General features: G+C 51.2%; 2 protein-coding genes across 3 annotated transcripts; both read left to right on the top strand.

Moving 5' to 3' along the window:
- Nucleotides 1-899: 899 nt before the first annotated feature.
- Nucleotides 900-11,184, top strand: SLC33A1 (solute carrier family 33 member 1). 2 transcript variants are annotated; one of them, XM_014886145.2, is made up of 6 exons: nucleotides 900-1,679; nucleotides 5,824-6,014; nucleotides 6,621-6,805; nucleotides 7,206-7,323; nucleotides 8,051-8,266; nucleotides 9,919-11,184. In XM_014886145.2, the coding sequence occupies exons 1-6, from the start codon at nucleotides 956-958 to the stop codon at nucleotides 10,084-10,086; spliced, it is 1,602 nt and encodes a 533-aa protein (XP_014741631.1). In that variant the 5' UTR covers nucleotides 900-955; the 3' UTR covers nucleotides 10,087-11,184. The 2 variants fall into 2 exon arrangements, with proteins under 2 accessions (XP_014741631.1, XP_088027238.1); XM_088171112.1 differs by lacking the exons at nucleotides 5,824-6,014; nucleotides 7,206-7,323 and having other exon boundaries at nucleotides 944-1,679.
- A 1,326-nt stretch (nucleotides 11,185-12,510) lies between these two features.
- MISO1 (mitochondrial inner membrane subdomain organizer 1) lies at nucleotides 12,511-18,019 on the top strand. The gene is made up of 5 exons (XM_014886109.2): nucleotides 12,511-12,673; nucleotides 12,763-12,822; nucleotides 15,152-15,305; nucleotides 15,990-16,150; nucleotides 16,736-18,019. The coding sequence occupies exons 1-5, from the start codon at nucleotides 12,551-12,553 to the stop codon at nucleotides 17,006-17,008; spliced, it is 771 nt and encodes a 256-aa protein (XP_014741595.2). The 5' UTR covers nucleotides 12,511-12,550; the 3' UTR covers nucleotides 17,009-18,019.
- The last annotated feature ends 5,994 nt before the right edge of the window (nucleotides 18,020-24,013 follow it).

The following is a 24,013-nucleotide window of genomic DNA, read 5'->3' on the forward strand; positions in this document are numbered from 1 at the left end:
CCACCCCCTGCCATGGTGCCATGTCTCAACCTTCCATCCGCCAGGTTGGTCCAAGCCCCGTCCATGCTGGCCTTGGACACTGAACCTGCTGTGCCTGGATTCCCCAGTGGATACCGGAGAGCGGGGCTGCACCGCGGAACCCTCCTGGAGCGGTCCCGGGGCGGTTTTGGTGCCTTTCCCTGAGCATCGGTTTAAATAGAAGGAATGGAGGAAGGGGTGAATGAAGGAATTCTGGTTAAGATGAAATCACACATCAGCGTCTGGTTCTGCTGTCAGCTTCCAAACAGTTCTGTTCTGAGGCTGATAGAAGCGTACAGGTTTTGTTCAAAATCGGGGTTTCTAGTCTGTTGTTTTGGGGGATGTGTCATTCTTTTACAGTTCTATTTACATTGGCATTCAAGCAGGGTCATTTCGGAGCACATGGCACAGGATTGTGTCCAGATAGGTCTGCAATATCCCCGGTGAGGAGACTCCACACCCTCTCTGGTCTCTGCTCCAGTGTTTCTAGAAGGAAATATCTTCCTCCTGTCGAGGTGGAACTCTCTGGGCTCAGTCTCTGAATTTTTCTGGTGCCACTGCTGGGCCCCTGGAACAGAGCCTGGCCAGGGACACATGGGGACACATGGAAACACATGGGGACACCCATGGTTCAGGGCCACTCTCAGCTGGGGTTCTCTCCAGGCTGAACAGCCCCAGCTCCTTCAGCCTTTCCTGAGCACGGAGACGCTCTAGTGATGCCGATCCGATCCCGGTTCCTGATCCCCGATCCCGGTTCCTGTTCCCGGTTCCGGTCCCGCTGCCCCTGCGGGACCATCAATCAGGGTCAGGGAGGCAGAGCTATGCATGACGTCACCCGCCGCGCACCAATGAGGCGCGGCCACGCCTGGCACGCGCGGGGTGGGGCGGTTCCCTCAGCGCGGCGGCGCCGGGGCCGCTCCTGCTGCCGCTGCCGGACATGGCGCCCGCCATCGCCGCCGAGGAGGGCGGGCGGCAGCGCCGCGCCGGCACCCGCCGGCACAGCCTGGACCTGACGGGCGAGCCGCCCCCCGACGGGCTGCCCGGCGACACCGAGGCGCTGCTGCCGACGCCGGCGCGGGCGCGGGGGTACCGCGCGGAGCTGGGCAGCATCCTGCTGCTGCTGGTGCTGTACGTGCTGCAGGGCATCCCGCTGGGGCTGGCGGGCAGCGTGCCGCTCATCCTGCAGAGCAAGAACGCCAGCTACACCGACCAGGCCTTCTTCAGCTTCGTGTTCTGGCCCTTCAGCCTGAAGCTGCTGTGGGCGCCCTTGGTGGACGCCGTTTACCTGCGGGGCTTCGGCCGCCGCAAGTCGTGGCTGGTGCCCACTCAGTACGTGCTGGGGCTCTTCATGATCTACATGTCCACGCAGGTGGACGCGCTGCTGGGCGACGGCCACGGCCGCGGCCCCGACGTGGCGGCCCTCACCGTTACCTTCTTCCTCTTCGAGTTCCTGGCGGCCACGCAGGACATCGCCGTGGACGGCTGGGCGCTCACCATGCTGTCCCGGGAGAACGTGGGCTACGCCTCCACCTGCAACTCCGTGGGGCAGACGGCCGGCTATTTCCTGGGGAACGTGCTGTTCCTGGCCCTGGAGTCCGCCTCCTTCTGCAACAAGTACCTGCGGTTCGAGCCGCAGCCGCAGGGCATCGTCACCCTCTCAGGTACGGGCGGGCACTGCAGCCTGGGTGTGCTGGCACGGAGCCGTGCAATGTTTGTTTGGAAGGGACTCCAAGGATTCCCTGTGCAGGGACACCTTCCACCATCCCAGGCTGCTCCAAGTCCTGTCCAGCCTGGCCTTGGGCACTTCCAGGGATCCGGGGGCAGCCACAGTTTCTCTGGGCACCCTGTGCCAGCCCTGCCCACCCTCACAGGGAAGGATTTTTTCCTAATAATAATGGTTATATCTTCCTCAGGATGCGTCTTCCCTGAGTATGGAGCCCTCTGTGGTTTGACACTGGGAGCCAAACAGGTTTGGTTCGTCCCTTGCCCCGTGGGATAGCACAGCCTGCCTGGAGGCTGGCAGAGCCCACTGCTACATGCACTGGTCTTCAGATTTTTCTGGGCTGAAGTGTGTGGGGAACCTGCCTTGTCATTGTCTTGGCTGACCTAAGCACTTTGGAAGAACTTTTTTTTTTTTCCTCTAAGTTTAATGGCCATGGACTGGATTACTCTTTAAAAAAGGCAAGCCAAAGTCTCCATCTGGGAAGAAGAGAGGAATGAAAAAAAAAAAAGATTATTCCAATATGATATTTTTCACAGAATAGAAGTGAATGTGTTCAGGGTTGAGCATGTGGCCAGTTTCTGAAGGAAGACCTTATTTTAGAAAATTAAGGGGGATTTGCTTTTCCTCTTTAGTGTGTGGCAATCCAAGCATAGCTAGCTGTTAGTGGAGGGATGTTTCTGTTTGCTGGGCTTGGGGGTTTTTCTCAGGAAGGTTCTGTGTGGTGGTTGATGTTAGGGGTATTACCCAGGAGATGCTTTGAGTGCACCTGGTTTGGCTGCAAGTTTGAGGGAGGACAGGCAATCCTGGCACCACTCTGGCTGCAGCCTCAGGGTGACCTGGCAGTGAAGAGCAGATCCTCATGGTCTCAGTCTCCTCTCCCCCTCACACTGATTGCCTTGCTCGTGTCTCAGAGGTCAGGTATGCCAAAACAGGCTGGAATTGAGTGGAGTTTTGCTTTCTGTCCTGCCCCTTCCTCGGGGATGAATCAGGACAGCAGTTTCCAAGGCTGCTGTGCTTGCCTGGTCTCTGCAGCTCTCACCACTGCTAACTCGCCCTCCTCTTTGCTCCCTGCTGCCAGCCTCGTGTCAGGCCTGCAGAGGAGCACAGGGTGGCCCTCCCAGTATCCCGGCTGGTTCCTGGCTTTCCCTGGCGCTGTGCAGCTCTGGGCTGGCGTGTCCCTTCCCTCTCCCTGCAGTGCACACTGACGTCTTGGCTGCTGATGCAACTTGCAGGCACTGGTGTTCAGACAGCTTGGCTTGGCTGTACATCCCTCACTGCCCAGGGCTTTGGTTGGTTGGGTTTTTTTCCCTCTTAGGGCTGTTTATATAAATGGATTTGTTACTATTACAAAAGTGCTGTTTTTAAAAGATACTATCCCAAGCAGCACCAATGCAATGTCCTTAACTTGCCCTGGAGTATTGATGTGAGTGGAGCAAGAACAGCAAATAACTGACACTGGAGTTGCAGGATATGGTTTTTCAGATGGTGAAACTGTAAGAAATGTCTGTTTCCCAGTGTGTGACTGGCAGAGTTTGGTGTTTCCCTGAGAGCAGCAGGATTAACCAGCTCACCCAGGAGCACAGGGGCTCACTGTCCTTGCCCTGGCTGTACTGGGCTCCTGATGAGCAGGTTTGGGCAGGTAAAGCAGCAGAAAACTTCGCTGCTGGAAAAGCTGAATGTTTTCTCTCAGCTCAGATCTCTGAGCACTTTTGTCAGAGGCTGAGCCCAGTGCCAGGGAAAGAACAAGTGAACACTCCATGATCCAGAGGGACAGCACCCTGGGGGAGCAGCTGGAGCTGTGTCAGAGGAGGCTGAGGTGGATATCAGGAAAAGATTCTTCCCCCAAAGAGTGCTGGGCTCTGCCCAGGCTCTCCAGGAAGTGGGCACTGCCCTGAGGCTGCCAGAGCTCCAGGAGCCTGTGGACAAGGCTCCCAGGATTATCTTGTGCCAGGCCAGGAGTTGGAATCATCCTTGTGGGTCTGTCCCAGCTCAAGATATTCTGTGAGCCTAAGTCAGCTTTGAGTTGTTGAGGAGCAGCAGCATTCATTGTTCTCATTAACTTCAGGAAATAATATGGACAAATGTAAAACCATCATCAAATACACCAAACCAAAGGCTGTGTTGGGCTGTGGCAGGCTGAAGTGCCAGAGAAGGAAATGGGAAAAACCCTTCTGTGGGCTGATTGTCCTGGCACATCCAGGGGTTTATTTAGCACTTGCTGTTCAGATGGATTCCGTTTTTGTAAAAGCAGAGGAGGCTCCCAGGCTGGGTTTGTGGTTCCTGCCTGGTTTGCCCATTCCAGCACGAAGGACAAGGAAAGAGTGAACACAGGACAAAGGTGCCCCTTCAAGGCCACCCCCACTTACCTGTACCAGGGACTGTCACAGGTAACTGAGGGACTGTCCTGTCCCTCCTCCTGGGAGGAGATCCTGGGCACCTGCACAGTTACAGCTGCTGGCACCTCTACCACCTGGGTACCTTCCTCATGGTTGTTCTCCAGCCTGATCCATCTCTGATCTAATTCAAAAACTTGTTTTGCCCCATCTCAGTGGTTTATTTTGTTACTAGCAGTGCAGCTTGCAGAAACAAAATAGGGATGGGGGAAGCAGCAGTGGTGCTGCAGAAAGTTTGTGCTTGAAATCCCTTAGGTGAACTCTGATTTCAAAGTTCTTTTGCTTGTAGCCTGTTAGTGAGGTTCCTTGTATTTGAAAGGAAATGTGCCTCATTTTTGTATAAACTGCCTACAGCCTCAATAACCTCGATTTTTCTTGTCTGAACTACTATATATATTTTTTTTTTCTTGCTTTGCTTTGTTGCTGATGCAGCCCCTGCAGTGCTGTGCTGCAGCTGACAGGGCTGGCCTGATCAGGAGCACTCATGTGATGATGCTCAGAGCTATTTCTATCCCCATCCTTGCACTGTGTGTCTCACTGCAGTGATAGTGCTCAGGGTTATTATTAGAGAGCTCCTCCACCTCCTTTGTATCCAGCAGCTGTGATTAGTGAGACTCAGAAAATGCATCTTTCCTTGAGAATGTCTGTGTAGGGCACCTTTTTTAAAGGAAGAGCAATCTGACAGTGTTGCTTGTGAGGTCACGTTTATTTTAGGAAAGAGAAAAAGTAGCAGAAAAGGAGTGAAAAGCCTTTTTTCTGTTACCCTGAGAATGGTGGGACACAGCTGGAGCAGTCCTTGCATGTGTTCTTGCATGCTTGCTGAGCCTGTTCCTCCTGTGCATGAGAAGCAGGTGATAACTGACGGAACCTTTGTGCTGTCTCTGCCCTTTCACCGGCCCTCCTGCTCCTCCCCAGCCTCCCGGAGGCTCTGGAGCTGCTCCTGACCAGGAAGATTAAAGGCTGCTTCTGTCCTACCCTCTGCACATGGCTCAGTTCTTTCCTGCCCCTGTCGTAGAGGCAGAGGATAGGATTATCTTGACCATTCACTCAATCTAAAAGTTCTCTCTTGGTGTTTTTTTACTGCCCTACATCCACGATTTAGCAGATACTGATCTGCTTAAAACAGAGCCCTTAAATGCTGGCAAGTCTCCACTTCAGGCAGATAAATCTGAGGACTCCTTAAAACTCTGTAAAAACTTCCCTCAGGCCGTCTTGACACTCCTAAATCCCGGTTTCCTGCAGGTGGGAGATGGGTATGAGATAGGGAAGTGGAGCTGGGGCTCAGTGAGGCACTGACTGCAGGGTAAGGTTCTGCCTCTGCAGCTTCTTCCCTGGCTTCTCACTATTACCTGTGGTTTTCCTCCTTCACCAGCCTGTGGTGGTTGTGTGTGTAATCCTTCCATACGTTCATTTTTGCTTCTGTTCCTCCTCCAACATGCTCACTGTGGTAATAACCCCCCAAACAGCAGGGAGCTGACCTGGATTGCTGCTGCTCCTGTGCCTCAGCTCCAGCAAACACCTCCTTTCAGAGGAGGGCAGAGCTGTGTCACTCACCGTGTGTAGCTCAGTGCCCGTGGTTTGCTTTTGCTGCTTGTTTTTATTCCACTTTGATTATTAGGTTTGTGTTCTACAAATGTCAGTCGTGGTTGCTACAAATAAATTTTTACTTCATTTTATTTTCTGCTCCAGATTTCCTGTTTTTCTGGGGAGCTGTCTTCTTAATTACCACTACATTGGTTGCCTTTTTGAAGAAGGAAAACCAGGAGCTAATACCAGCAAAGGAAGAAACAAAAGGCATTACTGACACATACAGGCTGCTATTCTCAATAATCAAGATGCCAGCAGTTCTTACTTTCTGTATCTTGATCCTCACTTCAAAAGTAAGTAAATACATTTAAGAATTGTTAAATGCTGGCATCAGTCTGGAAGGCTGCTGAGTCCCTGGGATGTAACTTAGCTTTTGGCTGTCCTCAGAGTTGTGAATTTTCACATGAAATTGAAGCAGAATGGCTTATCTCACTGTGCTGAGCAGGGCTGTGCAGCAGAAAAGCTTTGTGGGAGCTTTTGTGTTTAACACAAGTATTGAAGAGAAGTTTGGTGGCAATGTGGTATTAAAATAAAGCACATTTTTTAACAGGCTGTGTGGCCTGCAGTTAAAAGGACAGAAATGTTTCTTTTTAGCTCAGAATCCCCAACTCTGTCCAAGCTGGGTTTCCATGGCTCCTAGTTGGACATTGAGGATGCCAGCAGCAGTGAAGGCACAGGAATGAATGGCAGTGCTACTTAATGTTCTTGGAATAGTTTTGGCTCTGATGACAATGAGAGTGTGCAAGTGTAGAACACGCAGAACTAATTTGGAAATCAAATCAGGGGCAGAAGTGACTTGTCCTGTATCCCATTTCTCAGTTTACGTGATAGGGAGTAAATTGAATTTCTAGCCAAACTCCCTGTTCTCCTCAGCTTATCTTGTCTCCTTGACATTGCAGGTTGGGTTTTCAGCAGCAGATGCTGTAACAGGACTCAAGCTGGTGGAGGAGGGAGTCCCCAAAGAACACCTGGCTCTGCTGGCAGTTCCAATGGTTCCTTTGCAGATCATCTTGCCCCTGGTTATCAGCAAATACACAGCGGGGCCCCAGCCCCTGAACACCTTCTACAAAGCAATGCCTTACAGGTAAAGGCTCATTTTAGTGAAACACACTCACATGTGTGCTCAATTTGTGTGCTCACATCACCTGTAGGGTTTTGTGTGTAACTCTCTGAATTCCAGGTCCACAGAAGTGTGTCAGGATTGCCACAGTGAGTTGAACTGTGTGATTGATGCAGTGTCACTGTGTGGAAGCAGAGCATGAGGTGCTTGGGATGTGCATGTACAGCAGCATTAGAGCTCCTACCTAACCATGTTACTGCTTGTCAAATATTTGATGTCTAACTCTGAGATAGAAATAGGTGTTGCTATTCAGATCTAAACTATTTTAATGTACTCTCTGTGATTGTTCAGTGGTTGCTTTGTGCTGAGGAAACACATGGAAAGAATTACTGGGAATAACAAATCATCCTTCTCATCCCTCCAGGTTGTTGTTTGGCCTGGAATTCGCTTTCCTGGTGTGGTGGGCTCCTAAAGTAAAGCATGAAGGAGGATTTCCTGTCTACTACTATGCTGCAGTGGTGCTGAGTTATGCTCTACACCAGGTAACACTCACTGTGTGGGGAGGGAAAATGCTGTTCCCTGTCTTGTGCTGGGTCACACTGAATCCTTCCAAGCCTGACCTGTGCTGTGTGGCAGGATTGACTTCCAGTACACTCGCCAATGTTATTTCTCCCTATTCCTTGTGCTCCATTGGGCATCATCTATGCAGCTACTGTTAGTTGTCCATGTCTGGTGTAGTTCCCCAGGTTCTTTTTTCCCCAGACCCAGAAGCTCAAAAGCCCAGAGAAACTGGAGAAATCCCAGAACTGTATCTGAGCTTGATGGGCGTGCTGATGAATGCACTGGTTGTGCAGATAAATAAAGTTATGTGATCCTGGTCCTAGGAAAAAACCGTGATTGTTGGAGGAACATCACAATGGATCTGATCCAAAGACTTGGGAAACAAACACCTGATCCAGCGTGGTGTTTGGATCAGAACTGAAGTACATGCAGTGCCTTGAGAGGTGACTTTAGATGCTGAAGGGTTGTGTTTAGGTGCTATTTTAGCTGGCTGATTGTATTTCAGTTTGATAACTCAAGTCATGCCAGTGCATGTGAGGCCGGGTCTGTTGCAGCATGACCCGAGACAAGCAGCAATGCCACTCCCCGTGTCATCACAGGGCCAGGCTGCAGGAGAAGCTGCTGCTGCATCCAGGGGATGTCTCAGCAGGGCTTTGTGCTGGGGGTTCCATCTGTCTCAAGCACAGAGGGCTGTGTTTGTCCCCTCAGATCACCCTGTACAGCATGTACGTGGCCATCATGGCCTTCAACGCCAAGGTCAGCGACCCGCTCATCGGGGGCACCTACATGACCCTGCTCAACACTGTCTCCAACCTGGGGGGCAACTGGCCCTCCACGGTGGCCCTGTGGCTGGTGGACCCCCTGACAGTGAAGGAGTGTGCTGGGGCCCAGGGCCACACCTGTGCCACTGCAGAAGCTGCAGAGGTGAGTCTGGGAGCTGGGGGGGGGGGGGTGTCTCTGCTCAGTCTCTCAGTTAAATGGCTTCTTGCAGTTTTACCTTTGAAAAGCTTCACAATGTATAGCTCATGCTTAAAAATTCTCACTGCTGGAGCTCCTTTTCCTGTCTGATAAAATCCAGTCTGTTAGCACCTGCACACTCTGAATAACCAAGCCCTTACCCAGGGTTTGCAGCTGCAGAGCAGGGGGCCCTTTCTTCCTGTGCTGAGCTGGGGGGGAGGCAGCAGACTGGTGCCACATTCTGTGCAGTGTGAGGAGCCTGTGGGTATGGTTTTGAGCTGTGCAGTCAGGGGCTCTGTCCTTGGCAGGCTCTGTCCCCCAGGGCCCTCCATTTCTGTGGTAGGTTTTTCTTCCTCCTGTCTCCCTGGAGGATTCTTATCTGCCTGCCTTGATCTCCAAGATGCTGCTCTGCTCTCTGATTTTGGTGTCCACTTTCCCCATTAAATCAAGTGGGACTGGCAGTCTTCCCAGTTCTAGGAGCCCTGTGGAAGAGAACAAAGACCTTGCTGTACACAGATCAAACAACAGGACACAAAACTGCTGGGAAAGCAGCATTTCAAATTCTCCTCCTCACAGCAAATGAGACATTTGACATGGCTGAAGAGTGGAAATATTTGGGGTTTTTTTTGTCTGTGCTCATGACTGAGATTCATTTCACTCCTAAATTCCAGGATGCTCTTGGACGTGGAGGTTCTCTAAATGATCAAAGTGTTCTGGAGTGCAGCATGACTTGTCTGAACTGGAGTTGCAGTTTTTGCTGGTGCAGAGGGGAGACATCACTGCAGCCAATGCTTTCCCAGCCTCTCACACATTAGCTTGTCACTAATTAGGTTCCTTGTGTCTCAGCCTCTACTGAACTTGAGTCCTTCCTCCTTCACCTCACTCCTCTGATCTTTTCTCACATCCTCCTGACATTCCACCACCACCACCACTCCCATCTTATTCCTAATCTGATCTTGACATGTCTCAGAATAATGAAAATGCTGACAGAACCTCAGCTCAGGGGATTGATTAATCCTGGGATTAGAGCAGTGTTGAAAGCCAAACAATAGCAGAAACAATCCTGGGCTGTACAATCACCCTGTGAATGCTGGGGGTTTGTCTTCCAGTTCAAAACCATCCTGGGTGTGTTTCTCCCAGATACAGAATCACAGAACCATGGAATGGTTTGGGTTGGAAGGGCCTTAAAGCCCATCCAGTGCCACCCCCTGCTGTGGGGGACACCTTCCACTGTCCCAGGGTTGCTCCAAGCCCCAATGTCCAGCCTGGCCTGGGACACTGCCAGGTCTGGGGAGTCCACAGCAAGGATGGCTAGGATAGAAATCTTTCTCTGAGGCTGGGAGCAGTGGTTGCACCTCCAGGCCTGCACAGACAGTGGGGCCATTTGTGTTTTGTGGAGTTTGCCCTTTGGGCTGATGTGCTCCATTTCCCACATGTTTAGAGCAGGTTTGGTACTTTGTTACTTTTCCTGCTGCTGATGAGCTCCAAAGCCTCTCTGACCAACTGCATAGGAAACAACAAAGAGTAAACAGCTCTACTTAGTGCTGCCCAGGAGCAGGGAGAGCCAAGCAGCTCTGGAGTGCTGTGTGCTCAGTGCATTAACCTGTGCTCTGTTTTAGCTGTGCACAGCAGCTGGGGGTTCCTGTGTCACCACCCTGGACGGCTACTACGTGGAGTCTGTCATCTGTGTCATCCTGGGCTTTGCCTGGTGGTTCTTCCTCGGACCAAAGTTCAAAAAGCTGCAGGATGAAGGACAGTCTTCGTGGAAGTGCAAGAGGAGCAATTGATGCACTCAGGTGTTGGACGGACCAGCAAGGTGGTTTTAGTTTTATTACAAAGACATATCCCATAATCAGCACCCCGGAATCTCGGTGTTTGTGTGCCACACCAGGGAGATCTGTGTGGCTGAGGCACCACAGCACAGGCTCAGTTCAGAAAGGAATGGCTAAAGCTGCACCTCAGTGCTCCGTGCTTACCCCTGGCTGCTGATTCCACAGGCACCTCTGGGAAAGCTCCTCGTGCCCTGGCTGCAGAGGCAGCAGCATTGCCAGCTGAGTGCCAGCTTTTATTTTCACACAGAAATGATCTGACAGGGCAGCTGACCCGGGGAAGGATGCCCAAGGCATTCTGACTTGGAGGTTAAGCATGACACTATGGAATTCCTGGTGGGAAGATCAGTGTGAGAGGTCTGTGGGCTTTGCTGCTTCTCACTTTCTGAACTGTAACCACGCCTCAAAGGGTGAAATCTTCCAGAGATTCTTTTAAATGTATTTTCTGGCTTTTATAAGCTTTAAAGATTTATAAGAAAATATTTTTATAAGCAAATTACATTTGTTTAATTTATTTCCGCTGTTTCAAGGCAGTTTGATTTACGTTCAAGGTACTTTCTTGATGGCAAAATGCTGTAAGGTAGGACTGGAGTAACGCACAATCCTCTGAGCCTTGAGTCCTGCAGCTGGAACTGGAGGTGCTTCCCGAGGGAGGGCACGTGGGCCTTTGGAAGGGGTGAGTTGATAGAGGAGAACCAATCCATTGGTTTCCAAACTGTATTACTAAAATTTGAATATCCGTTCTGGAAAGCAGTGGGAACACCGAGACTTCCCCCAGCGAGGGTGAGAAGAGTGAGTTGGTGATGACAAAGTTGCCAAATGCCCAGGGAGCTGGTGCAGGACTCGCCCTCACACAAATCAAAGTGGGGCAGACCTGCTGCAGAATTCACTGCTGGTGCCATGTGGTGGAAACATTCCCGCTGGATTTCTCCCACTGAGCTCCCTCCTGAGTGCCTTAGGGACCCACAGGTGCTGGAGGGGCACTCGGACCCCGCTGGGTGTATGTGGAACATCGGTATTAAACAGGAAAACTATTAAACATCCCTTGGAAAGGTGCTCGAGGTTCTCTGCCGTGTTTCTTGTCAGTATTTGAAAGATTGAGCTGGGAGGGCGTTTGGGATCTTCCTCTGCTGTGTGTTTTGGGGGAAAAGTGACCCAATACTGCCTTTGGAGTGCCTGGGGGGGCACCAAGGCTCTCCGTGGCAGCGGGAGGGAGGAGGAAGAGGACACTGACCTGAGCTTCGCTGGACACTCCCTCCTGTCCTCTGTCCCCTCCCTCTCCCTTGAGGGACACACCTCCCGCTTCAGGCACAGCCAAAACACTCTGCTACGAGAAATCACATGGGTTGTGCACTTCCAATTCCTCCTCTGCATAAGAAGAAAATCAACACAAAAACATATTAATGGCTGCACCTTTCGGTTCCTGTCTCACCATCTCCTCTGCATTACCTCTGTGAGGCACTTCAGTTCTGCATCCTCACTGGAGCTGCTTATTTAATTGCATCCTGGAGGCGTTGTTTTAACTTTTCTGATTGTGAAGAGAAACTTCAAGTGCAGAAACTGAGAGATTAAATTTGCTGTGTATTAGATTTGGGTTTTACTTTGCAACTTTTTTTTTACAATTTCTAAAGGTGCCAGTGAAACTTGTCACTGATAAAGATGGGTTAAGGATTGCTTATCAATAATTAGATTATCTCAACAACATCAAAATTGCACATAAACTCCAAATCGGTAGGAATAGTATGTTACCTGAAATAAATAACTGTGTCCTTTTTCAAACTGGTAAAACAGGTTATGGATTAGTGCTTTTAATTTAAGTAACTGTTTTGTAAGTTGGAAATGTTGCTGCTGTGCCAGCCCCTTAGCAGGCTGCTGAAGAGCACCCATAAAATTTTGATCTTGCTACTTTTTTTCTACCAGCTCTGCTTGAAAGTTGATTTTTCTTTATAAAGAAATTAGAATTATTGTGGACTTCAAAATCTTGAACATTAAAAAAAAAAAAACAAGTAACAAACCAAATTTAAAATGTCAAGAAGAAAGGAGCATCTGAAGGGTCAGGACGTGTGGTACAGGTTTGAGGAGCTCAATGCAGAGTTCAACGTGGAGAAGGGAAGGCTCCAGGGAGAGCTCAGAGAGACTGGGGACAAGGGCTGGAGGGACAGGACCCAGGGAATGGCTCCCACTGCCAGAGGGCAGGGCTGGATGGGATCTCGGGCAGGAATTGTTCCCTGGCAGGGTGGGCAGGGCTGGCACAGGGTGCTCAGAGCAGCCGTGCCTGCCGCTGGATCCCTGGCAGTGTCCCGGGCGGGGCTGCTCGGGCCAGTAAATCAGATTTGGGGCCACGGGGCTGCTGCTGGGCGGCACGGTGGCCCCGGGCAGTGTTCCGCGGTGTTTGTTTGGTGCCGCGGGGGCGCTCGGGGCGATGCCGGAGCGGGGCGGTGGCGCTGGCGGTGGCGCTGGCGGTGGCAGCAGCGGCTCGGACCGCGCTGCGCTGGCCCTGGCCCGGCTCTCCGAGTGGGCGGACGCGCACCTGGGGCTGCTGCGGGTACCGGGGGCTGGGCGGGCACCGGGGCTGGGCCGGTACCGGGCCGGGCGGCCCCGCTGGGCCCGGCTGAGCCCCGTTCTCCCCCGCAGGGCCTGATCGCCGGCGCGGCCGTGGCCGGGGTGCTGCTGCTGGCGCGGAGCTACCGTGTGGTGAGTGCGGGCCCGGGGTGCGGAGAGCCCGGTACGGGCCCGGGGGGTCACGGAGAGCCCGGCAGGGCCGCTGAGAACCGGGGAGAACCCAGTACGGCTGCTCAGAACCGGGGAGAGCCCGGCAGGGCCGCTCGGAACCGGGGAGAACCCGGTACGGGCCCGGGGGGTGAGGGAGAGCCCGGCACGGGTCGCTCGGAACCGGGGAGAGCCGGGCACGGTCCCTTAGAACCAGGGAATGCAGGGCCAGCCCAGTACGGCCCCTGAGAACCGGGAGAGCCCGGTACGGGCCCGGGGGCTCTGGGAGAGCCCGGCACGGCCGCTCGGGCCCGCGGCGGAGGCCCCGGCCCGGCCCGGCCCGGCCCTGCCGTCCCTCACAGCTGTCCCGCCCGCGGCTGCTCCGGGCGGCACGGCCAAACGTTCCCGTGTTTTATTCTGCTTTGCCCAAAGCAGGAGCTGGTGCTTTCCGCGAAAGGCTTCCCCATTCCTCAATGCTTCACATTATTTATGTGTTTTAACAAAGCATCGGCATTTTCACTGCTTGCGAATTCCATGACTTTTCTATCAATTTGCACTGTGTTAACTGGGTCTGTGGTTTCTCGTGCTGACCAGGCCCAGCCCTTCCCTCCTTTGGTCTGAGAACCAAAGGATCCCTTTGGCCTGGGCTGTCAGTGGTCAGTGGTCAGCGGGTCAGTGGTCAGTGGTCTCACTGCTGGAATTGCCCTTCCCCAGGAGCTCAGCCCGGCTGCCTCACTGCTGGTGGCTCAGACAGCCCATTCATCTTGGCATTGTCTTCCCTTTGCCTTAAAACTAAAGATTAGCCAAGCGTGCAAGGTTCACAATGCGACTGCTTAATCATAACGGTCCTGCTGCAGCTACTGATTAACGAGTGAAAAAAACAGCAAAGTTTGATCCAGGTCTTGAGAGGCTGGATGTCGCTGTCCTGTGGCATCTCCACAGGTCCCTTGTTCTCTCCCGTTCCCCTGGGAGGGGTAATATCCCACTATGCAGCTTTACCACCCTCCCTTGTCCAAAAACAGCTGCTTGCCTCGAGCATTCTCTGTCCTTCCACACACAGAACTGTTTCTGAATGCTTTTAGCATCACCCAAATCTTCCCTCGCTCCCAGGATGGTCAGGTCATGCTGGACTAACAGCACTGTTCACTCCTGGAGAAGCTGAACCTCCACAGGCAGGAGCCACTGTGATCCCACAGGGTTCCAGCTGCTTAAAAAATCACAGTTCCCTTCATCTTCCCCCTGCACAATTCCAAATGATATAAGAGAACATTTGTGTGGAGTTTTTACTTTAAAATCCTTCCAGAAAACCTGAACTACAAATGTTGCCAGAATTCTTTTTCTGTTTTTTGTTTGGTAGGTTTTGACCCAAGGGCCTGTGTATGCATTAACCCCTCTGGTGGAGCTTCCAGAGCAAAGGAGATCAGCTTTGAACAACTTTTGTTCCTAAAAACCTCCAGGCTTCCTGCCTGCAAGGTCCTAAATTCCTGTGTTCCCAGTGGGAGGCCCTGTGGACCGAGGGGGAGGTTTGCTGAATAAATAACACACAGGAGACACATCTCTGGTTGTGGTGTTTTGGGGGGTTTATTTCTCAGCAGCTGTACACCAGTGCTCAGTGGTTTCACTGTCGAAGTTGGTCAGTGCTCTGCTAAGGCCTCTCACAGTGAGACCTCAGTGTCTTAAATTCTGGGGGTCTTAATTTTTTGGGGTCTCACGTGTCCTTCTCGCTCACCCCAAACCTGTGGCTGCTCCATTCCTGTGCCATGCCCCGAGTCTTCGCTGCTGCTCAGCTTGGTTTCCCTGTGTGATCACATAACCATCCCCTTTGGATCCTCCCAGGCTGTGGTATCAAATTTAATCTTCTTGTGATCTTCTCAGAGCTGTTCACCTGCCTTTGTCCCTCTCCGGGGTTGTTTCTGCCCTCCCTGCTCCGCCTTTGTTTTCAGCTGTCTGTGCTCTGGCTTCCTTTCAGCCCCATCCCACCCCCATTCAGGCTGCTACTAAAACACTCTTTTCTCAAGTGAACTTCAATGGCCATTGCTGGAAAAATGGCAGTTGCTGTTCTTTCTCTAAACCTGGTTTTTATATCCATGCAAGTCCTGTAAAAAAACAGGGAAAATGGTAAGTGTGGAGGGGCTGGCACAGCTGATCTTGTGCAGCTGATCACTATTTAATATATATCTATATTTATTGCCCATGCTGTCTAATAATAGAGATGCAATTTCCCAAACTGTTTTAAGAAGTTGGATTTAGTGTGGCTGTAACTGCTCTATATTTTTTTCTTAAAATTTTGTTTTTCTCTTCCTTCCATCAATAGACAACAAAGTTCATAAATCCTTTGGATATACCTGTGGAGTTTGTAGAAAAGAATGTGAAACTGAGAGGGAAATTACATCACATCACAGAGAAGGGCCTGGAAGTTGAGCACATTCCCATCAGCATTCCTTTCATCACAGCCATCCAGAAAAAATGTGAGTAATGAGGAAAAGAGTGTGAAGAGCAAGGGCAGAAATGAAATGTGCTGCAATCTTGAGAGGAAGGGTTGAGGCACATTTCCATCTCTGTCTTTTGGTCTTTCTGTGCTTTGCAGGTGGGAAATTGAGGAATAAAAGACATGAGGAGACCTATACAGTTTGTACAGTTTGTACTGCAGTGTTTGTGTTCATCCTTACAGTTACTGTGATATTTTCCAGCAGCAGAAGTGAACACTCAGGCAGTGCTTCTGCTTGCACAGCTCATCTCATTCCTGGCGAAAAGCCTCTGTTAGGATTGTGCTTTTATTTGCAGACACCCATTTTTCAGGACAGTTTTGCTGTCAGAAACAAACTGTCCATCAAGTCTGTGACTCTCACACTGGCTGTGCAAATACCAGCAGGTGCTGATGCTCCTGCCCCTTTGGATGGAGGATAGGGACTGAGAGTGGCAGCAGATCTTTTTCTTTGCATGCAAAATAATCCAAAACTCATTTTGAATTAGGCAATCTTGAATTTATATATTTTTTTCCCTGAAAAAGAGATGAGACCAAATTCCTGTTTGCTTTGAGGAACTAAAAGGAATTCTTTTAGTCCACGGGAATCAATGCATTACAAACAGCTGAGGGTCTGTGCCAAGCCTGAGCTTTTCCCCAGCACCAGATTTGTCCCTTTCCATTGCAGGGCAGCCAGAGGGGCTCCTGCTGATCCGCCTGGCCGGGCTGGAGCTGGCTCCAGGTGCCACAGCCTGGCTGCAGAGGGAGCTGCTCCCCAAACAGCCCCTGTGGTTCCAGCTCCTGGCGAGGGACAGCTCGGCCCTGGACTGCCTCGTTCTGGTCCATAAGGTAGAGACACAAAACCTGGCTCTTATCTGCAGTTTTAGATGTGACTGTAGTCACTGTTAGCACATTTAACAAATGTTATTGTTTACGATTTATCCTCCTTGGTGTGAATTTTAAATGTTGCATTTGCAAGTCTGATTGCAGGAGCAGTTTTTTAGGCTGATTCATGGCATGAATGTGCCAAAAAGGCAGCCTGTAGTTCTGATTAGCCTGATGTTTGTTATCCAGTGTTCCCTCACAAATGCCTTACATTACAGAATCACAGCATGGTTTGGGTTGGAAGGGATTTACAGAGCATCCAGTCCCAGCCCATGGCAGGGACACCTCCCACTGTCCCAGGCTGCTCCAGCCTGGCCCTGGGCACTGCCAGGGATCCAGGGGCAGCCACAGCTGCTCTGGGCACCCTGTGCCAGCCCTGCCCACCCTCACACTGGTGTTGGCTTCTAAATCACCTGCATTCCTCTTCACTTCTAACTTCTGCCAAAGTGCAGATACAGCCATGAGTAAGGCTTGTACCTCTGAGGGAGTTCACACCAAAGCCCAAACCTCGTTTCAATGGTGAATATCTGTCTGTTGTGGTTTTTACAGGGTGGATTTCTCAGCACGTGCTTGAACGAAGAGCTCTTGAGCCAAGGGCTGGCCAGGGCAGCCCGGATTGAGGGGCTGCCCCACCACTCCCACCTCTACTGGAAACTGCACAAAAGGTTCCTCCGGGCTGAGTTAAAGGCTGTGAAGAAAAATAAAGGCATATGGAAAGACCAGAGCTACTCTGAAACACTCCAGGAGCGTATAAACAGCAATAAATTCCTGCAGAGGCTGAAGCAGTTTGTGAGCTGGGTTAGAAGCTCTAGTGAGAGGTGAAAAGGTGGGGAGTGCAGTTCCCCAAGTTGTGTTGTGATCACAAACAGTGCTGTGATGTTGAGGGTCCCTGTCTCAAACACAAACCCCACAGTTAATGGGTTACACAGAATATAAACCCCACAGTTCATGGGTTACACAGAATATAACCCCACAGTTCATGGGTTACACAGAATATAACCCCACAGTTCATGGGTTACACAGAATATAACCCCACAGTTCATGGGTTACACAGAATATAAACCCCACAGTTCATGGGTTACACAGAATATAAACCCCACAGTTCATGGTTGTTTAGAATATATCCCATATCACAACCCACGTGGGATTGAAGTTCAGTAGCAATGTGCAGGCCACCAATGAAAATGTTCTGGTGCCAAAGTTGCCCACAGTGATGTCCCAAAGTAGTTTTCCAGTGTCCCACCTGCTGAACTCCTCCCAGCTGTGCTGCCCAGTGCAGGTTTGAGGGGCAGAGTCCCTTCACACCTCTAATGTGCCATTGCTGCCGAGCCCACACTGGACAGAAACCCCATGTCAGGCCTTTACAAAGCTGGTGGGATGGGTTTAAACACACCCTTTTTGTTTGAATTCTGTTCTTACGCTACTTTTTGGTGTAATTTGTGGTTTAAAACTCGTTCATCTTGAATAATGGGTTGCATTGTTAGTCATATAAAAGGTGATTTGTTATGGCTGATCTTAAAAAGCTGATAAGGCTGTAATAACTAAAGTTCCTCAGGGGAATAAACATCATTTGGTGTATCAAAGAATATAGTGTCAGGTATCCAAAATTTTCAAAGACAACTTTTATTTGAAGAGGAAAAACCTGTGTTGTTTCTTTCTGATGGTTCTGTAAGTACCTAAAATTAGATTAATAAAAACTTCAACATTAAATTTGACAAGATCAGACTGTGCTAAGAACTTGAATTCTTGCTTTATTTTTGATACACATGTGAAGTATGAGTGTATTACTATTTATGTTGTAAATATTCTTAGAATAAAGATTGAATTTCTTAAGTTTGTTGTTATATGTTTTATATACCAAGCCCTTGACCTTTGTTTAACCTCCCACAGTCCCAATATTTATTTGAAATGCAGTGTTTTACAGATTTTCTTCTTTTCTGTGTGATTGCTTTCCAGTGAAACACTGGGGAGAAGAGTTTGCTACAAAAAAACTCAATTGAGCACTGCTTGTCTGGCAGTTAGTTGCTACATCAGCATTTTCTCTGCTGACTTCAGGGCAGAGTTGTGACTCTCGAGATCCTTAAAAAAAAACCAGTTTCCTTGGGAAGAATAGATGTTAGTGGTTCTTTACTGCTTTTGTTCCTGGTCCTCCCAGGGTGAGGCTGGTGCTGGGGAGCAGTGAGCCATGAAATACCTGCAGTGTGTTGGAACCCAGCGTGGGGGAGAAGGGAGGCAGCAAACCAGGGCTCTGTGCTGTTAAAAATGGAAAATGAGAAAAGAGATTCTGGGTTTATGCCTAGAACAGCGAAGGGCTGAGCCAGCACCCTGGTTCTTGCACATTCAGGGCGTTTGGGTTGGCTGTGGCAGCTCCGGAGCAAAAAAAAAGCTGAGTTTTAACCCCAAAGTTGCATTCAGGCTCGGCAATAATCCCTAACTTCTCCTGGGGGTTTATAGGTGTTCCTGTGTCTGGGGAGTAGGAGGAGCTCTTCCAAGCTGGGCATCATTGTACACGTCTGATTTATTTTCTGTAATAATTAAATATAATTCTGGACTTCACACTTCTGTTCTGTAGATGAGTCAGAGGAGGATTTATCAAAAATCCACTGTCAGGCTGAGAGAAAAGTCTCAGGAAGCCACATGCCACATTTCTAGCAAGCAGAGGTGAGGTGTGGGCGAATGTGAGTCGAGTGTGTTGTTCCCTCACATGGATTTGGGGTTGCAGTGACAAATGATTTCTTGAGGGTCAGGTCCTGTAATTGTTTGTTAATGCTGTTTTCCTTATCACGCAGGGCTTATCTTTAAAAAAAAACAAACCAACCCACCAGCATACCCTCCCCCCTTAGAAAGAGCCCAATTCAGTTCAAAGCTGTGATTCCCATCTGTGCAGGGCTTGAGAGGTTGCAGATCCTGTCTCTGTGGGAGGCCTGGCTATTGGAAAAGCAGGAATAGGAGCAGAGACAAATCTGAGCACCCGGCTGGGCTGCCTGGGGGAGCAGCAGCATTTCCCCCATTCCATAAAAACCCCAGAGATGCTCTCAAGAGTTCCATCCATCCCTTCACCCGCAGCAGAGGATTTCCAACCGAGGAGGCAGTTCTGTGACTGGGAATCCGGGAATAAGGACAGGAATTAAACTGTTCAGCACTTGTGCCTTTCTCCCTGCAACTCTCAATGTGCCGTGAGCGATGCGACATCTTCAAAGGACCACAGGGAGTGAAAGGAGAGACCCGGCCTCCAAATGGCCCAAGAAAATACCTCCGACCCCGCACAGACCTTTTATTGCCGCTGTGGCATGTCAGGCAGACGGCAATAAACACCCGCGGCAGAGCGGGCACGGGGCTGCTGTTCGCATCCCCTGGGAACAAACCGCGGAGCAGGGCTGCTGTCACAGGAGAGCGGGGAATGCCTTTAACTGGAGGGGGATCGGTTCCGATTGGATTTAATAAAGAATTGTTTTACTCACAGGCTGGTGAAGCCGTGGCACAGAGTGCCCAGAGCAGCTGCGGCTGCCCCAGCCCTGGCAGTGTCCCAGGCCAGGCTGGGCATTGAGGTTGGAGCAGCCTGGGACAGCGGGAGGTGTCCCTGCCATGGCAGGGGGCATGGAGAGCAGGGGGCTCCATGGCACCGCCGGGCAGGGGCCGCCCCTCGCTCGGCTCAGCGCTGAGGGAAGCGGGGCCGGGGGCTCAGTCCCGGCTCAGAGCTGAGGGGAGCGGGCCGGGGGGCTCGGTGCTGAGGGGAGCGGGCCGGGGGGCTCGGCGCTGAGGGGAGCGGGGCCGGGGGCTCAGTCCCGGGCTCAGCGCTGAAGGGAGCGAGCCGCGCCGCCGCGCCGCTCCCAGCGCACACAATGGAGCAATGGAGCAGGTTGAACGGGCGCGGGGCCGCGGCAACACCGGGGCTGGATCTCGGCTCGGGCCTCCACGGCCGCTGCCGGGCGGACGGGACGCTGCACTCCGCTCCGTAGAATCCGGTCCGTGTTTGGGCAGGGCCCGCGGCGGGGGCGGGCCGAGCCGGGCGGGGCGGGCGGCAGCGCTGGCGTTTGAACGGAGCAGGTTGTGCGGCCGCTCCGGCTGGGGCTGTGCGTGCGAACGGAACCGAACGGAACCGAACCGAACCGAACCAAGCCCAGCCCAGCCCAGCCCGGCGAGGGACAGCACCGCAGCGAACCGGACCCAGCCCAGCAGCCCCGGTGAGTGCGGGCAGACGGGACCCCCGAGCCCCGTCTCTGCGCGCGGTCCTGCGGCGGGACGGGACCGTGTCCCTGCCGGCTTTCCCATGCGGTTGATGCTGGTTTCTCCCGGTGTTCGCAGCCCGAAGCCGAGCTGGAGATTTGCGAGGTGTAACTTTTTTTTCCAGCCAGTTCCACAAACAGCTCCTGGCTGTGCGCTGGAGCCGCTCCGGGGCTCTCCCGGTGCCTCGGCCGTGTTTGTGCCGCTGGGCACGGAGCGGAACCCGGGACGGGCTCCAGCCGCCGTGCCCCGCTCGCCATGTGCCAGGGCAGCACCTGGGCACTGAAACCGGAGCGAGCGCAGCCGCTGGGCTCGCCCCAGCCCCAGCCCAGCCGTGCTCAATGAGGCTTGGTGGAAAATCCCGACCCCCCTGAGGAGCGCAGGACAGCAGCCAGCAGTGGGGAGAGCGCCCGTCCCCACCTGCACGGTGCTGAGAAAAGTCCAGCCTGTCCCTGCATTGAGTCCTCCCAAAAAATGCCTTGTTTCTAATTCCCTATTCCACAAATTATTATTTTTTTTTTTTTTATTAGAAGGAAGTACAATGAATTAAACTCCATGCACATTTTGTTGTAGTTAAGCTACTCTGTGCAATTCTGGGAACTTCAACTCCACCTGGCCGAAAAGTGTTTTAGAAGAAGTGTTATTAAATTCCAGGGAGAAAGATATAAGCCTTATCTGATGGACCAGTCATAGGCTCTTTGTTTAAATTGTGCTTTAACTCCTGAGTTACAAAACACAGTGTTTGCCTGTTTTCAGGGGGCCCTCCTGATTTACTTGTCCTTGGGACTTCTGGCCCACGTGTTGCAAAACTTAGGAAATGAAAGAAAAGTTAAAGTGTTCGTTCTGAAATATGAAAGAATAATTGCAGGTAATAGTGCTGAACAGAGAGGCAGGGCTCAACCCTGCAGTGAGGCACCTGAGTTAAAGGTAATGTGGAGATACGGAAAGAAAATCCAGTTTTTTTGGGAGGTGAGAGGCAGCAGAGTGTATGCACGCTGTTAAAAAGTCTTCCCGGTTCTTTAAGCGTCAGCTCCCTGGAATAAGTTCATGCTACTTTTATAAAATCTGTTTTTAACTCTGAAGGATGCTCTTTTCCTACATTTTATAATGCCCGTAGGCTCTTACAGAAAGAAATGTTAAGTTTTATCAGCTGAATGAGAAACGATCAGTTCACGGGTGCTTTCTGGTTCTGTGCTATGTATTGTCTATAAAAATGGGGATCAGCTGGTGGGTTGGGATCAAGTGGTGCACAACTCATTATTTGAACAATAGGGGCTCGGCTTGGGAGGTTGCCTAGGGAATTGATTTAATGCTGCTGTCCTTTCAGCCGTTGAGGCGGCTGTCCCGCCATGACTTTGATCAAAATCACCGGTATTTGAGAAGGAGAATAAAATTTTCACTCCATAAAAGCAAAGGAGAGACCATCCGCTGTTAACAGCTCCCAGTTTTGCATGAGCTAATCTGTAATTTAAAACACAGACAAGAAATACCCGTGGCAGTAAAATGGTTTCATGAACATCAAAATACAGAATGAAAATTAGTCCTCTGTTCACGATTTGGCTGCCCCTTATTTCTCGGAAAGACTTTAAGCTGTGTGTTTCTGTTAGCTCTACAAATAAATGGAGCAGTTTTCCTTTAATGAAATCTGAATAAGCTGAGTTTTTTTTCTAAGGTGTCACCCAAGATCCAATTCAATTTAAATTGATAACGTTGATGGCACAGCCACGTGGGGTAGTGTGGAGAGTTGTTTTGTTTGTTTCTCTGGGCTTTTTAATAATCTCAAACAAGCCTGAATGTTAAAAAAATGAAAACCCTCCAAATTAGGGAAGCAAATGTCTGTTTCCAGGTTTGCTGGAGAGCTGCTGTACTGTGTGCAGGACAGCATTCTCTGCCTGTGCCTGCAGAGGAGGTGAGACACTCATTGGAGACTCTTAGAGAAACTCTTCAATGAGTGTTTCAAATGTACTCTGCTGTGTGTGAGGGTGCTGTACAGGCAGTTTTGTGCACGGTGGGATGCACAGCATGCTCTGAGCAGTCCTGGCTGTTGTTTTGGGAGGGTGTTGGAGGCACTGGCCAGCAAAGCGTGATTCCCTTGGCAGTGATTCATTGCTTTGAACCCGTGGGTCTGGGCTGTGCCAGGGACAAGCCTGGCTTTGCTGCCCAGCCCACAAGCAGAAGGTGCTTCTGGTGGTGCCAGACTGATCTAACGGCCAGGAGGGAGCTCTGTGTACTCCTTTGGGTTTGTTTTCCTCCCTTCTTGTTTATTTTAGGAGACTGGAGCCGTTTCCTAACAAAGGTGGCTATCTCGTGCTGGTCTCCATGGTCACGGAGGGCACTGTTGTTACTCCAGAGATCTGAGCTTGCCCTCTGCTCTCCTGACTTTTGGAGCTTTTTGCTGCTCGTCTGACGCTCCAGAAGGACCATCCAGGTGTACCTGTGCGGCTGAGAGTGATGTGGAGGGATTTCCATCTGAGCCATGGGAAGGCAGGCAGGCAGGCAGGCTGGGGGATGCACAGTGTGAGGAAGCACCCGGCACTGCAGATGGGTGCTCACCAAGGCTCCCCCAGGGCAGGGAGAGCTGGGCAGGCTCTGGAGCAGGTGCCTGTTGCAGGGCTGGAGAAGCTGGGCACAGGGTGCTGAGGATGCCACGTGCCCTGGAGGAGGCTCGGGAGCCACTGGAGGATGTAAAACCACTGAGAGGGCGTTCAGCTGTGTGTGTTACAAGTCTTGGCATGAGGTGCCCATGTGAGTCTCTTCAGGCTGAAGTAACTCAACTTCAAGAGGAGCCAGGCTGTGGTGCAGAGTGGTGTGTGCTCCATTCCAGACGGGATTTATTGGAGCTGACCTGGAGTTCCTGTTCCTCTGCACACTGAGTGTGACCCAGCCTGTGGCTGGGATGGTGTCACACCAGGCTGTGCTGAGCCTCAAGGAACTCCTCCTTCTTCGCTTGTTTGTTGTTCCACCCACAGGTGAAAAAAAAAAAAAAGGAGGAATGTTAGCAATTCCCAACAGTTTTAATTGATGTCCAGCACAGAGGATCTTATGGTGTGAAATGCCCACTCCCTGAGGGAGCCACACAGACACTGAGTAGTGGCCAAGTACACGAGGTGCAGGTGCCTTGGGCACGGACAATGCCTTGGACATGGCTGCACTGGCACAAGTCCTTTCCAGGTGTCCTATTTTTATCTCCCCAGTTTATCACATTGTGAGTCGTCTCTGTACGTTTTAGATTTTCATTTACAGGAAGACTCCTGCATTCATTTGCAGTTTGAAACCCTCTATACAGTGAACCCAAACCTGATTTGGGGTTGGTGAATGGGTGTCCAGAGAGCTGGCAGAGGCAGCAGAAAGGTGTGCAGAGCACTGGAGATCTGTGTAAGCAAAGCATGGATGGACTCTGTCATATTTACCCATCCCATGTCTGGTGGAATGAGTGTTACCCTGAATAGGAGGTGCCAGCTGAACCTCAGAGGCAGCAGCACACTGCCCTCCTGCAAATAATTCCTTAAAGAGGAGAAAAATTCCATTTAGGCTTCTCGAGGAATGGGGAGCAAATGCTAATTCCCTTTCAGGGTCCGTTGCCATGGGGAGTCAGTTCAAATC

This window comes from Sturnus vulgaris, chromosome 10 (assembly GCF_052056855.1).
Source record: "Sturnus vulgaris isolate bStuVul1 chromosome 10, bStuVul1.hap1, whole genome shotgun sequence".
Classification (NCBI taxonomy): Eukaryota; Metazoa; Chordata; class Aves; order Passeriformes; family Sturnidae; genus Sturnus; species Sturnus vulgaris.

Coding starts and splice junctions, on each gene's coding strand:
- SLC33A1 (XM_014886145.2), top strand. CDS start 956: ATGGCGCCCGCCATCGCCGCCGAGGAGGGCGGGCGGCAGCGCCGCGCC. Junction 1,680..5,823: donor GGGCATCGTCACCCTCTCAG/GTACGGGCGGGC, acceptor TTTCTGCTCCAG/ATTTCCTGTTTTTCTGGGGA. Junction 8,267..9,918: donor CCACTGCAGAAGCTGCAGAG/GTGAGTCTGGGA, acceptor GCTCTGTTTTAG/CTGTGCACAGCAGCTGGGGG.
- MISO1 (XM_014886109.2), top strand. CDS start 12,551: ATGCCGGAGCGGGGCGGTGGCGCTGGCGGTGGCGCTGGCGGTGGCAGC. Junction 12,823..15,151: donor TGGCGCGGAGCTACCGTGTG/GTGAGTGCGGGC, acceptor TTCCATCAATAG/ACAACAAAGTTCATAAATCC. Junction 15,306..15,989: donor CACAGCCATCCAGAAAAAAT/GTGAGTAATGAG, acceptor TTTCCATTGCAG/GGCAGCCAGAGGGGCTCCTG.